Raw genomic sequence first — 14,119 nt, forward strand, 5'->3', positions numbered from 1 at the left:
TGGACCAGAAGAGCATTTCTATGATTTAGACGGTTGATAAACGACAGTAACAGACACAGCAGACACAGCCGAGACTTAGAACTGTCACATTGTTAATATTGTAATATAAATTACAATATATATATATATATATATATATATATTAACTCATATAAACTAACAGCACAATTTATAGGACAAAAAACAAACCAATCATTGGCTTACGAACACAAGATTTAAAAGATTTATGTACTTATTATGGGCCAGAAAACATGAGAAAGATGTCAAAGCAGATGTAGAATTATGTTCCAGGTCACTGTTTGTGTCTCAGTTGTCAGCCAGTATTGTTCTTGCGTGTTGAGCGACTAAGGTAGAGTTTATCCAGTGATTTTATGGATTTACTTCAGGGAAGGGTTTCACCCTCCTCTGATGAGACTGTACATTATGTTTAGAGGTTTTAGAAACAGCACCTGCCTCTCCTCGCAGCTCTTCTCTCACTCTGACTTGAAATTTGCTTGCCTAATGCAGTGGCCCCAGAATAGCAACCTGGAGGCGTCTTGGCTATCCCCTTCTCCAAACTTGAGCCTCCCACCTTAGCATTCGGCCCTTCCATCTCCTTATTGAGTGCCAGCAGTGGGAGGAGGGGGACGCGGTCATGGACCCTGCCCCAACGCAGGCCCGGGCCTCGCCTCTACACTGGATCCTCAGCCAATGGGGAGGCCGAGCAGATCGAGTGTCACTATAACAGTAGGACATAATCAGCGCGGTAAGTTTGCAGAACCTTACAGCCTGTCTCGGCCAGAGGGAGCTCAATTCTTTCGGCTTTCTTTCTGAGGTAAGGAAAAAGAGAAGGCGAGAATGAGAGTGTGAGTGGTAGAAAAGGAGAGGCAGTAACAGTCCCCCAAACATGTCCCCAAACTGAAGACAGCTGAGTCCATGTGTTTTAAAATCACCGCCACGAGTAAATGCTTTGTTGTGGAGGTCAGGGTTGAGCGCGGAAGAATTGTCTTCAAGTAGAACATTGGCACTGGCACAGACAGTGGATTACAGTGGAATCTCAGGCAGTCTGATGCTTTACAGTTTGAGCTCAGTGGCAAATTGTGTTGGTGTGTGACTGCAGCCTGACAGGCTGATAAGCAGTGTTTTTTGTGCTGAGTTTGTAAACTTTTAACCGAGATTAAGATACTTAATAGGTTTGAGCAGCAGCTGTTACCTTTAAGGACTTTGTTGTTATTGTTGTGAGAGTTTGGTCCGAGTCCAGAGAGTCCAGCATACCTGAAGGATTTACAGATGGCTTAAGTCTTCTGAAGAAGCATTCCACTTCAGGACACAGAGGATGATACTAATGAGTTATGTAACGTGGAGACAGCAGTAAATTATTATAGTATTTTAACTTGACATTGACAATGCTGTGTGGGCTTTATTTTGCTTGCTGGTTTTCTTGACTGCCATTTGTAAGTGTGATATTGATGTGAAGGTGCAGAGAATGATGGTGTGGATTAAAATGCAGATTATCATGAGGATAAACGCTATAATATCTTGAACAGGAGCCAAGAACCTCGACTGGATGTAAACAGATCATTGACTTTGATGTGCTTTCCTACATTGCCTTACTCAACTCTTGGGAGATTTCAAAGAAGTTGGGCATAAGACTTTGAACATCATGGCTTCCCCCATCAGGGTTAGATTTAATTCTAAGGAGCCTCTGGAAAGTGATTGAAGGAACCAATGTGAGAGCAAGATGCCAGATAAGGAAATGATGGTGGAATTATGGGTAGCGGTCCAGCGGAAGGAACCCAATCTTGGACGTCGGGTTTACTGAAACTAGATCTGTGAGCTGTGCAGCTGTCTGATGGAAATAGTTGTGATGTCAGGAAGCCTCCATCGTGGCCTCACGCTAATAAGGCTAATGGGCAACTGATCCATATTGTAATCCTTAATACATTAAGTCATGGATAAATTCAGATGATGTGAGTTTATCAGTGCAGGACTTTCACGAGACTCTGCATCTGAATTGTACAACTGAATGTCAACACACTCATACACTGGAAATTAATTTAGATGTGGTATTATTATTATTTGCTGAGTGAATCCAGAGTGATAAGAGAGGGCAGGAGGTTGACCCTTTCCTTGACCTGCTCTTTTTTTTCTTTTTTTTTTCCCTTCAACATTAATCATCTCTCAGCAGTATGAAAACAGACCATTGGCATAAATCTATGTTTGGCTCCCTTCTCATTTATCATCAGAGAAGCAGATTCAGGCCCGAGGCTCACGTTTCAGTCTGCATTCTAACCCTAATTATAGAGTGAAGATCATTGGGTCTGAGGACATTTTTTGGGGGGAGAATTTCAAAGACAATAAAAATAATAAAAAACTTAAGTGGAATCAGGATGCAAATGATTTCAGATGAGTCTGTGGATATATATTCATTTTGTTTTAGTATTGGGGTAAAATATGGGCGAGCAAGCAGGTGGGGGTTTGGTCAGGGTGGGGCAGCCTGAAGATATTTAAGACATCTGCAACTTAATCCTGAGCTATTAATACAAAAGGCCACTGAGTCGCTCCTTGTAGACTGACTTTAAGTTCTTCCCTTTTTCTTTCAGGTTGCAAAGTCCACTGTCACCATGTCTGACACAGAAGAAGTGTAAGTCGACTCGCATTTTTCAATTTGATTGTCAATTTGACAATCAAAAGTCATTGATTTAAGGCCCACTCTGGGTCTGTGTTGATCTCTTATGATCTGAAGCGCTGGGCTAATCTTGTACGTAGACCTTGATTTCAGATGATTTTGACACACTAGTATTTCTACAGCCAAAATGAAGCTTCAAGCTTACCTTTTAATAATAAGTTTTGACTCTTTTCTTTGTCTTCTGTCTCTACAGTGACCAGGTCGAGGGTAAGTAGCAACATTTCTCTCATTCGGAAAACAAGCAAACAAACAGATAAAAAAAAAAATCTGAATAAATAAATCAATCGTCCAAACTTAGGTCCAGGTGCAGTCTGGATTTCCATGCTAATTCTCAGTATTATTCCATGAACATTGCCTAACCGACTTTCCATCCTCTGTAGCGAGTCAATTTCACTGGACAAATTCATGTTTACAGGTTTGGCTTGACTCCTCCAGATTCAAGTTGAGCCATAAAGTTCTCTCCTTTAGACAAATCTGCACATGTATCTTTTTTTTTCTTTTTTCTCGCGCTGTAGTCTAGTTGCAGGCGCCAACGTTGGACACAGGACAGTGTCAAATACGCCGTGCCGACTCTTTTAAGTCTAGATTCGTGGAAATCTGAATTGCACGCGATTTGCACACTGACCTGTTGGCGACGTGCGTGTGCTGCAGCTCTGCATGTCTGTCTGCAACCGTGCGGTCCCTCTGAGCTGAACACACCTGCAGATGACGCCAACTGTGGCTCTGTTGAAGTTCAAAGCCAAAGTCGCTTACTGTCTGCGAGCACTGGTCAGCTCAGGGACACTGCGTTGTGTATGCTCAGCATGGATCCCCAGTGTACCCACATTTTGAATCGTGTTATTCTGTCAAAAATGGGTACAAATGGGATCTTTTTGATAATGTCTTCTGCTCCTTTCTTTCTCGGACCGACGTGAAGAATACGATGGTAAGACATAACCTGCAGACTCTGGGTGACATCACTGATACTAATTTGCCGGTTACTTCTCACGATGTGTGTTCTTTCCTTCACATATTCTTTAAAGCATGCTGGTTAACACTAACTCGATTTAAAACAACTGAAAAGACACGGGTTAAAACCTTAAAACACATTGGGATAGAATCCGTATCTTCACATAGGGTTGCAGTGCAGGAATTTGCAGGAATCAATCCCATTTATAACTCATCCATCATGACTGACTGTCAATGACTGACATTTTCCTTCCTGTGACTGCTCGCTGTTTCAGTTGCTATATCACCATCTGGTGGCAGCTCCCCAAAACTGCACTCCCAGTCCCCCTGAAATCTCCTCATGTCTCGCATCTCCTTTAGTCTACTCACTCTGACCACTTCCACCTCTTTCCTTTTTTCTCCTGCTTCCATTAACCTTCTCACCGCCCTTCCTCTTCCCTGGTGACTCGCTGCATGTTGTGTAGCCGTAGAAGAGGAGGTAGTAGGGGAAGTAGAGGTGGCCCCTGAGGCGGCCCCTGAGCCAGAACCAGAACCAGAGCCAGAACCTGAGGTAGAACCAGAACCAGAACCAGAGCCAGTACAAGAGCCAGAACCAGAGCCTGAGCCTGAGCCTGAAGGTATGTGGAATGGAAGGGGGAAAAGGGGGTTATTCTCTCATCCTTTTCCAGGCGACAGGTGCGCTCCACTGGCTATAGCCACCCACAGAGATCAGAGATCACCATATCTGCTAATGCTAATGCTTTCTTCTTTTCACCTCTGGAGGAAATCAAATACAGTTTGTTTATGCAGCACTCCGCAAACTGAGATGTGATTTCTATTGTAATACAACATGTGCTAATCTGCTCCACCTCAGAGCCTAATGACAACTATTTGGAGGCCAGAAATCTAATACTGCAGCTCATGTTGAGGGCTGATCTAAAGATTCTAAGTTGCTTATCAGCTAATAATAGCTTTAAAAAAAAAAATAATCATGGCTTATATTATTAATAGTTCATATGTGCTTATCCATTTATCTGCTTACAATCCTAATGGGAATTAGACATGCACTTTAACACAACATATTAACATGTGAACACCCATATTTGATTAAGAACTTTGAGCAACTGCCCAAACATTAGTTATAGGTGCATTATGTAATAAATCTAAAGCAACTGGCCATAAAATCCTCCTAATATGTCACAGAGACTCAGGAATAATGTTCATATAACTAAACTGAATTCACCAACAACAACAATACAGCCAAAATATTTGCATTAAAAAAAAATATTTTGCAGACTGCAAATCATGTTTATGTTTTGAAATCATGTTTTGGCATGTGGCGCCACCTACCGACGTCTACCAATCATTGCAGTCAGTAGAGTCTCAGCTGCCGAGCAACCACAGGTTGCCAGTTACGTCAGAAAACGAAACCTAAAAGACCTCGGTATTTTTGAATTTGAATGTAGTAACCGTTTTTGGCCACATTCTTACATATGGCACCTTTAACTGTGAAAACACAAGAATAATATGAGAATTTTTGAAAAGATACACACCTTATATAAACCCCTTAAGTCTGAGGCTTATAAATAAATCAAAACATACAGTTTCTCAAGGTTTTAGCAAAAGAGGAGAAAGATTATCTGGCCAGAAAAGCAAAGAAAGTGATCAATCAAGTCTAACACTACTGATACTACTGTGCTTATTTTATCATTTTTGGCCCCTGATGAAGGTAACATATACAATCTTGATTTATTATATAAGACAAAAAAAAATATGATATTACCAAATTCATCTATTTCAAATTTTATGTTTCATGTCGGTGGGTCTTCATTTTATTGACTTGTGCCATCTGGTATATTGTAGACTTATGTGTGATTAAACCATCATCATAAAGTGCTTCTCATCTCTAAACGAGTAGCTGTAGAGATGCTTGCTGTCATACTTGTAAGTACTGTAGTACTGCTCCCAGTCTGCCTGCTAATGCTGTTGTCTGTTCTGCTTCTGTTTTCAATGCTTTCTGCATGCAGAGGCTGTTGAAGATGAAGGTATGTTGATTTAAATATGAAGTCTGTCATTCTGGTTTTGGTAGGACCAACAATGTCCTGGTCTGATGACTGTAGTCAGGGAGCGTCCATGTTTTTCTTTCTAAAGATCCAGGACCACTGACCAATTGGCCAAAAAACAAAAAAAAATCACACCCATGCACTTAATACATTTTAAAAAGTGTATTAACTTGATCTTTGGAATACAGTGAAATTCCTAGTGGAGAAGAAGGGCGGTTGAATATGATATGCTAACACATGCTTCACTGCACAGTGACCCCACCATTACACTCTTGCTATGCCACTCGTCATCTGCATGGCATGGAGCCGCCAGAATCTGGGCTTAAAACTAAAGAAGGAACCGTGGGGAAATGATTTGCTTGTACAAAACAGTTTTGGGGTCAAGCCAAAAAAATAATAAATAATAATAACGAGAGAACAGAAAATGTGAAGGTCTAAGGGAATAATAAAACACATTTAGGGGCAAATGAAGGAGCAACACGTTATAATCTGTTCATGTTCAAGGATATCTTGACTTTACTATTCACAAAAAGTTTATGTCTTTGACGTTTACATCCTATCTAATCTGTCACATGCAGCCACAAATCATAGTTTAATCTATGTAGTGCCTGAGATTATTTTCTAAAATAATCTGCTTGGTTTCTAACCCAATGACGTGTACTTGTCCCCTCTTCATCTTCTAACCCGCAGAGGAGAAGCCAAAGTTCAAGTAAGTCGCCTTCTCTTGTGCTCCCACCTCGAAAAAAGATTTCTGTAGACATTTTTTTTTTGTCTTTTTAGTTTTAATAATAAAACATGTTAATAATGAGTGATGTCCTGGAGCACTTAAGATCCAAACGTTCTCTTGTAGGCCCACCGCCCCAAAAATCCCAGACGGTGAGAAAGTGGACTTTGATGTAAGTTGACCCGAGGTGACAAATCAGAGGTCCTCGTTTGATTTGTGGAACTGAGCGTTGCTTTGTCTCCTCTGCTCTGCAGGACATCCAGAAGAAGCGTCAGAATAAGGATCTGATGGAGCTGCAGGGCTTGATCGATGCTCACTTTGAGTGCAGGAAGAAAGAGGAGGAGGAGCTGATTGCTCTCAAGGAGAGAATCGTGAGTCAGAGTTCCATCGGGTTAGACTGTGACACGGTCTTGACCTGGGAGCTGTTGTTTTTCCTCCATGCTGAGTTGTGAGCAGCAGCAAGAGCTTGTTTTTTAACAGCACATTCATTTTCTGTCTGGCAGGAGAAGCGTCGTGCAGAGAGGGCTGAGCAGCAGAGGGTGCGCACTGAGAAGGACAAGGAGCGCCAGGCGAGACGTGAGGTTCGTGTTTTCATCGCACCGTTATCCTTATTTTAAAAAAAGCATATTCAATATTATTATAAACCAGTTTTAAACCAGATTTTTTTAGCTCATTTAAAGTTTCACATCCTGTTCCTTGCGTTACAGGAGGAGAGGCGGATAAGGGAAGACAGCGACGCTAAGAAGAGGGCAGATGAAGACGCCAAGAAGAAGTCAGCTCTGTCCAGCATGGGCTCCAACTACAGCAGTCACCTTGCAAGAGTCAGTGTGCACACACACACACACACATTTACACATGTTTGCGCAGCTATTCATCTTAGGATACTGCACTTACTATCCCTAAACTTAACAATAACCAGTGTAAACTTAATCCTAATCGTAATTTAAATCTTAGTCCTTAACCCTTAGTGCTCACACGGCAGCACAGTTCAGGGTTATAGGGTGAATTGCTGTGGGAATTCACCCTATATAGAGTACACTCCTTATATGGACATCCTGTGGGTGTGTGTTTATAGGTTTATAGATCATCTTCAGTCATTTTGCAGAAAGTGACATTTTTTTTTAAAAATGGAGTACTTTTTCCTCAGCTGTGTTTATATAATTAATGTCATCAGATTGCCTATAGGCTGTGCTCAAAAAAAGAATGTAAGACACTCTAAATTGCACATTCTTACAGCCTCTGTGTATACATTTTAATATAGTCATGTAAAAAAAAAGCAGCTTCAATGCTCTGTGTTCTAAGGGTTAACTAAACTAGTTCCTCAGAAATGTGGTTCTGCCTCTTAGGACCAGGTTTAGGGTTTCATGGGAAAAAAACAAATAGAGACACACACACACACACACACACACACACACACACACACACACACACACACACACACACACACACACAGAGAGAGAGAGTTTCAGCAGTAGCTGTGTTGTAAACAGCTGCTCACCCTGCGTGTCTATATCTGTATCCGTGTGGAACAGGCTGACCAGAAGAGAGGAGGAAAGAAAGAGACTGAGAGAGAGAAGAAGAAGAAGATCCTCGCCGCCAGGCGCAAAGCACTCAACATCGACCATCTGGGCGAAGACAAGCTGAAGTACGAGTCCGTGCACCCACACTTTATCACTCAGGGCCAACATTCAGGCCTACACACATATCAGGGTTCACCTCAAATTACATTATATGCTATAATATGTACTTCGCATGTCATGTACTAAAGGTATTTCCTTTAGCTTTATACTTTTACTCCACTACATTCATCAGGTTAAATTGCTTTAGGAATTAGGATTTTTCAGGTGAGTTTTGTTCTCATATACTTGTACTCTGTGCAGGGATAAGATCAATGAACTGCACGAATGGATGACCACGCTGGAGTCTGAGAAGTTTGACCACATGGAAAGACTGAAGAGGCAGAAGTACGAGGTAAGAGATCCGCCTCACGTCACAATGACGCTCAGTAATTGTTTGGTATCAATGAACCCCAGATGTTTCCATTTTTAATATTTCATGAAATGAATGACATCAAATCGTGTTTGATTTGTTCACAGTTTGAAGAAAAATGTTGCTTTTAATTTTATCATTCATTTCATTTTCATTCAAAGCAGCAACAGGTTTCATTTTGAGTTTGAACTACAGGCAAAACTCCTAAGTCCTAACTTTAACATGTTAATCCACAGCTTTGTCTACGGGTATGTAACTCATCGCTCAGTTCACATGCTTTTCAATTTCATCTCCCTTTGATCTGTTGCTTTATGTTTTCCATGTATTATTCTTATATCTTAATGATATAAAATATGACTTTACAAGCAGGTGAACAAGCACTGACAATTCTTCAGGTTTGCCAAACCGCAGCTGTGTGATTGTTATTGTCAGTTGTCCATGGCCCTGAGGTGACACATCCAGCATCGTCGTCGTTGTCGTCCTGTCACCTCCAGGATTTGAACCCTTGATATGCTCTTTGGTTTCCTCCAGGTTACAACCCTGCGTAAGAGAGTGGAGGAGCTCAGTAAATTGTAAGTAGAGCTGAGAAAGGCAGCGTCACGTGTGCCGGCTTCAGGCTAGCTGCATGTTAGCATGAAGGAAGGTCAGAGAACTAGAGCACTGCCTGTGGTCGGAGGGAGACGACACACCACCACCACCACCACCCCCAAAAAAACAAGAAAAACTGAGGAGTTTGTTTCCAAGAGTGACGTCTGGCTACTAAATATCGTCTTTGGAAAAGTGCTGAAATGAGACTCAGCTTTCAAGACAGGAAAAGGGGAATCGCTCAATCTACGCCCTGGGGTGTATTTATCACTCATTCATTTATTGACTTACACTTTATTTATTCTTCACACTTGACATTGTAGTTTGAATTCTATCACTGACACTACACCCTTAGAAATAAAACCATATAAGGTTCTTCGGCTTGTCCTAAGAGAACCCTTTTTGGCTCCAGGTAGAACCTTTTTATAAAGGTTCCACCAAGAACCCTTTTAACCCTTTAAGGTACGCACCACGGAAAAAGCAAAGGAAAAATTATTTCTTTGCATTTTTTATTATTTTATAATTTTATTTTATTTACTTATGATAACAATAACAACAATATTTTTTTTATTATTATTTACTTAGACCCTACAGTATTTCAGATACAGACCTCTACCAAACGGTTGAGACGTCTGTTCATAATATACCTGGTTGCGTCAAGTCACATTAAGTGTTAATTTTCAATGAGATATAGTGACTTAAAGTGTGGTCGACCAAATGGTTGAGTAGTACTCAAGGGTTCTCTGGATCAAAATGGTTCTCACTGGAACCATTAGTGTTACCAAGAACCCTTAAAAAAAACCTTTCTTCTGGGAAAGGGTTTTTCAGAAGCAAATTGTTCCAGGTAGAACCTCAGCCCTTGTAGAAGATACCCTTATTTCTAAGAGTGTAACATGTGTCACATGTATAGCTTTCCCTTCTCCTCTGAATTAAAGTCTCACAATTATCTATACATGACGTGCCTCAAGTTTGGAATCAAACTCCTCAGATAATCAGTAGCTAAATTACGACAACGGCGTAGTGCCGTCAGGTGTGTGTGAGTCAAACAGGTAAGTGTGTGTCAGATGAACGTCTCTGAACTCTGTTAAGGCACAGATGATCAGACAATCACATTTAGGCACAAAATTCAGGACAACGCGTGAAACTGGTGTCCCATTCCCATCGTCTTGATTTCCCATAATGCATCAGCCTCCAAACTTTCAGCCCGTGGAGCCTGATCAGAAGAAAGGGAGTCTCGTCTCGCCAGAGGTAGAAGTGTGTCTTAAAAGCTGCTGCTGTGTCGTTTCGCAGGTGCTCATGTGTAGGAATCGCATTGACGTGTTGCAGAAGCAGTAAGTACTGTCTCTGCTCAGTAATCTAAAAAAAATTAAATAAATAATAATAATATAACTACATTTAACCCCCAACTATTTGTCTGAATGGACACCACAACCCCTCAGTGAGGCCTAACGTTACATTAACATTCACAACAGTTTATAGAAACTGTTGTCATGGGGACGTAACTGCACAAAGATTACAAAACGATGGGTTCACTCGATCCACGTTTGAGATGATTCAAATCGGGAGGACAAGGTGAGGACGATATTTAGCTAATGAAAGGTTGTGAATGCTTAACAGGAAAGCCAAACTTCAGATGCAAGGTCTTCGCACTGACTCACAAAACACTTTATCTCTCTACTCCCTGTGTTTTTATTGATTACTTCTGTAACAAGTTATTTTTTCTAATGTTACAATTCAATTGGAATTGTAACCACGTGTGGGTGCGTGAGGAACGTTTCTCCACCCCACCCCCACTCACATAATCATAACACGTCGAGACACGATCTATCTGTGCCTTTAACTAGCATGACTCGGCGGTTTTTCAGCAATCATTACAGTCACCAAACAGCCATTAGGTTATGGTGAAGGTCACGGTTCTGCACGTTTCGCTGTTTGACTCGGTAATGATTTAGTGTGCACAGGTAAGTACTGCATGAGTGTGTGTGTGTGTCGACACACTGATGACGACCGATGTTGTCGTGTTGCAGGCTTGAGCTGTTTGAAGTGCTTTTTTTTTTGTGTGTGTTTATGTTATTTTGTCTTAGTTTGGCTTATCATTTTCTGATCTAGCTAAAAGACCTTGTAGCTACAGGGTTTTCTTTTGCCCTTTAACCCCTTAAGGTACGCACCACGAAAAAAAGCAAAGGAAAATGTTTTTTTTTTTTTTATTTACTTATGATAACAATAACGCCAATCTATATATATATATATATATATATATTCTTTATTATTATTATTATTATTATTTTTTTTAAATTAGACCCTACAGTTTTTCAGATACAGGCCTCTACCAAACGGTTGAGACGTCTGTTCATAATAAACCTGGTTTGCATAATTCATAAAGTACAACAAGTCACATTAAGTGTTAGTGAGTTCAGTTTGATGCATTTTTCAATGAGTTATAGTGACTTAAAGTGTGGTCAACCAAATGGTTGAGTATTACCTTAAAGGGTTAATAGGGGCCTCTTCCTCAGTCACTATGGGGAAAAGGACATAAACGGCCATTAGCTCTGTTAGCACAATCAGACATTCAAATCGATTCATTTAAAAGCCTCAAACCGAGTTGTTAATCTCTTGTGGATGAGTTTATTTGACATATTTTGAAGAGGTGTAGTTCCCTCGGAGACGTTGGATGATAAGCTGACATCTTCACCTCTACATAAATGTATAAAAGTTTGCTGTTTGCTGAAGTTTGAGGCGCCAAAGCTTTAGCAGAAGAACACACTAGTGAAACCAAGTTGTTGAACCAAGTTGTCAAGATGGTGGAACATTCTGACATGTGTCCTCCCCTGTCTTTTTTGTTTTGCATTACAGCAGCAAGAAGGGAGCTGCCGCCCGCCGCAGAAAGTAGACTGACTCGCTTCACTGCTGCTCAGAAACCAAACGGGGATCGTCTTGAACTCACGCATGATGAAGCAACGCACGCTGTGGTGAAGGTCATGGCTCAGAAGAAGGAAGTAATGCTGCGGTTTAGCCCGAGGTTACCAGCCCACGTCCTGATACATGCAACCAGGAGCCTTTAGCCGCTGTTCAATAAGAATAAAAAGTACCAAAACTGATTTGCCATCTCGCTTCCTCACCTTCGACTGTTTGGTTCTCATTATTTTTGTAAATAAAGTGTGACCCTTCAAGCCATGTCTGTAGATCTGTTGTTATTCAGAAATCAATAAAGTACAGTATTTTTAGTCGTGTAATTTTAAAGTCATTTGTTCAATACTGGGTTGAAATGAACTTGATGTCGTAACAAGGCAGTGGAGACCCGGCATTCATTCTTCATTATTAATTAAAACAAAGTCTCAGATGTGTGTAGAAATTAGATTAGAAAAAAAAACCGTAGTTAAGCAAAAGAAAAATTGGGAGTTGGGTATATTATTTTATTTTATTGTATTATTTTTTAGTTGAAAAGTATTACACAAGGGTCTCTGCAAACAAGGTTTGTGTCCAAAAATCACATTCATGAAAACAAGAAGTCACTTGTTGTACGTGGTGAAAAATATCAACTGAAATTCCCCCCCAAAAATATTTGTTATTATATTTTTAATCATTTATAATCCATGTGTTGTGTTTTCATTACCTATATATTCAGGGATGGGCAGTATTTCTAATACATGTATTTAAAATACGTATTTCAAATACAAAATACTATTTCGTAATTTGTATTTTATTGAGATGATGAAAATGCCTTCGTATTTTGTATCAAAATACTTCAGTGTTGTGTATTTTTGTATTTTCAAAATACTGTAAAATACTTTCTGTGAGACACTCCCTGATCTCATGACAAAGTTAAACCTGCCATTGTTTAAGGATGCAGAGATGGAGTACATTGAAGAGTATACCAAAGTCCTGAAACCCCTTACGCAGGAAATTGATTGATTGCAGACCAAGTCAACGTGCTATTACGCAGAATGAATTCCAACCTTATTTGCAATAGAGGCTAAGCTTGAAGTGCATGATTTCCAGGGGACATTTGGTGCCTTTCTAGATCTTCGACCAGAAGTAAACGAAGCGATCCTGGCGAGTGTGACCCATCTGTACTTTGAGATGCGCTGGCTGCCTCCACAGATGGCAAGAACAAAGAAACAATCCAAGAACTGATGTGGTTCCTACTGTAGTTTGTGTAAATTTCAAAATAAATAATCCATTCTGCTGACTGCTTATGGAAGGAGTCTCTTGCTTTCAGATGTTTTTACTGATGGTGTGCACAAGTGAAGGGATAGACGAAAAAGGCATTTAGAAGGAAGTATTTTGTAGTATTTTGAAGATACAAAAATACAGTATTTTATTTTGATACATTTTTGGCTGCTGTATTGTGTAGCTTATTTTGATACATTTTTAAAGTGGGTATTTTGTATTTTATTTGGAAATACATTTTGATGTATTTGTGCCCATCCCAATATATTACATAGATGAGTTCCCTTCCATATAAAAACTATTCATTTGGGTGTAATATGTAACTTCACCACTAGATGGCTAAATCTAGATTCCATACAATTTAAGGCTTTTCTCAACTAGTCCTCCAGAATATTAATGTGAACACCTGTCAGCATGAAAGTCTGAACAGTTTTTTTTTGGCAAATATGCATGACGTACAAAAAAATAAGGTTTTTTTGAAAATTAATAATTATTCAGTGTCTTCTTTTTTGATGCAGCAGCAAGATTTGGCTCATCTCTGTCTGATCATCCTCTTTCTGTCCCCACAACAAAGATAAAAAGCACAGGTGTAATGTAAATAATAAAACAGTTCAATTTAACATGGCAAGAAAATGAATCATGATAAACAACAGATTTAAAAGAGCTGTCTTTAATCATATTAACCTCTCCTACACCAGCAGAGGGCGCTGTGTGTATACGTCATCACTGGCTGACGCCGGGCCGGGCACAGGTACAGGGAGACGTCGTCCCGGCGGATGAATGATGCAGTGGAACATAACAACATGCCGAGGACCGGCGTTGTTGTTTTCTGCAGGTAAGAAACTTACGACTCACAAACATAATGAAACATGTAAAAGTGGTATAACTGTGTCAAATCCTTCGCCCGGGAGTGTGGCTTTGATTTTGACCATGAAGGCAGCAGTAATGTTAGCTGCTGCTAGCATAACTAATAAACGAGCACAAACGATGGAA

At 40.3% G+C, this 14,119-nt stretch overlaps 1 protein-coding gene across 3 annotated transcripts; it reads left to right on the forward strand.

Moving 5' to 3' along the window:
- The first annotated feature begins 730 nt into the window (after nucleotides 1-730).
- Nucleotides 731-12,054, forward strand: tnnt3a (troponin T type 3a (skeletal, fast)). Of its 3 annotated transcripts, XM_083893389.1 has the most exons (14): nucleotides 739-814; nucleotides 2,583-2,623; nucleotides 2,862-2,875; nucleotides 4,081-4,233; nucleotides 5,623-5,640; nucleotides 6,349-6,367; nucleotides 6,509-6,554; nucleotides 6,637-6,753; nucleotides 6,886-6,963; nucleotides 7,090-7,203; nucleotides 7,915-8,027; nucleotides 8,263-8,353; nucleotides 8,903-8,943; nucleotides 11,810-12,054. In XM_083893389.1, the coding sequence occupies exons 2-14, from the start codon at nucleotides 2,604-2,606 to the stop codon at nucleotides 11,844-11,846; spliced, it is 861 nt and encodes a 286-aa protein (XP_083749515.1). In that variant the 5' UTR covers nucleotides 739-814; nucleotides 2,583-2,603; the 3' UTR covers nucleotides 11,847-12,054. The 3 variants fall into 3 exon arrangements, with proteins under 3 accessions (XP_083749517.1, XP_083749516.1, XP_083749515.1); XM_083893390.1 differs by lacking the exon at nucleotides 5,623-5,640 and having other exon boundaries at nucleotides 738-814; XM_083893391.1 differs by lacking the exons at nucleotides 4,081-4,233; nucleotides 5,623-5,640 and having other exon boundaries at nucleotides 731-814.
- The last annotated feature ends 2,065 nt before the right edge of the window (nucleotides 12,055-14,119 follow it).

This window comes from Microchirus variegatus (assembly GCF_963457635.1).
Source record: "Microchirus variegatus genome assembly, chromosome: 8".
NCBI lineage: Eukaryota > Metazoa > Chordata > Actinopteri > Pleuronectiformes > Soleidae > Microchirus > Microchirus variegatus.

Bases quoted from the DNA above. Each gene is read 5' to 3' on its own strand.
- tnnt3a (XM_083893389.1), top strand. From the start codon at position 2,604: ATGTCTGACACAGAAGAAGT. The intron at 6,555-6,636 runs GTAAGTTGACCC...TCTGCTCTGCAG, and splicing joins GTGAGAAAGTGGACTTTGAT to GACATCCAGAAGAAGCGTCA. The intron at 7,204-7,914 runs GTCAGTGTGCAC...CGTGTGGAACAG, and splicing joins ACAGCAGTCACCTTGCAAGA to GCTGACCAGAAGAGAGGAGG.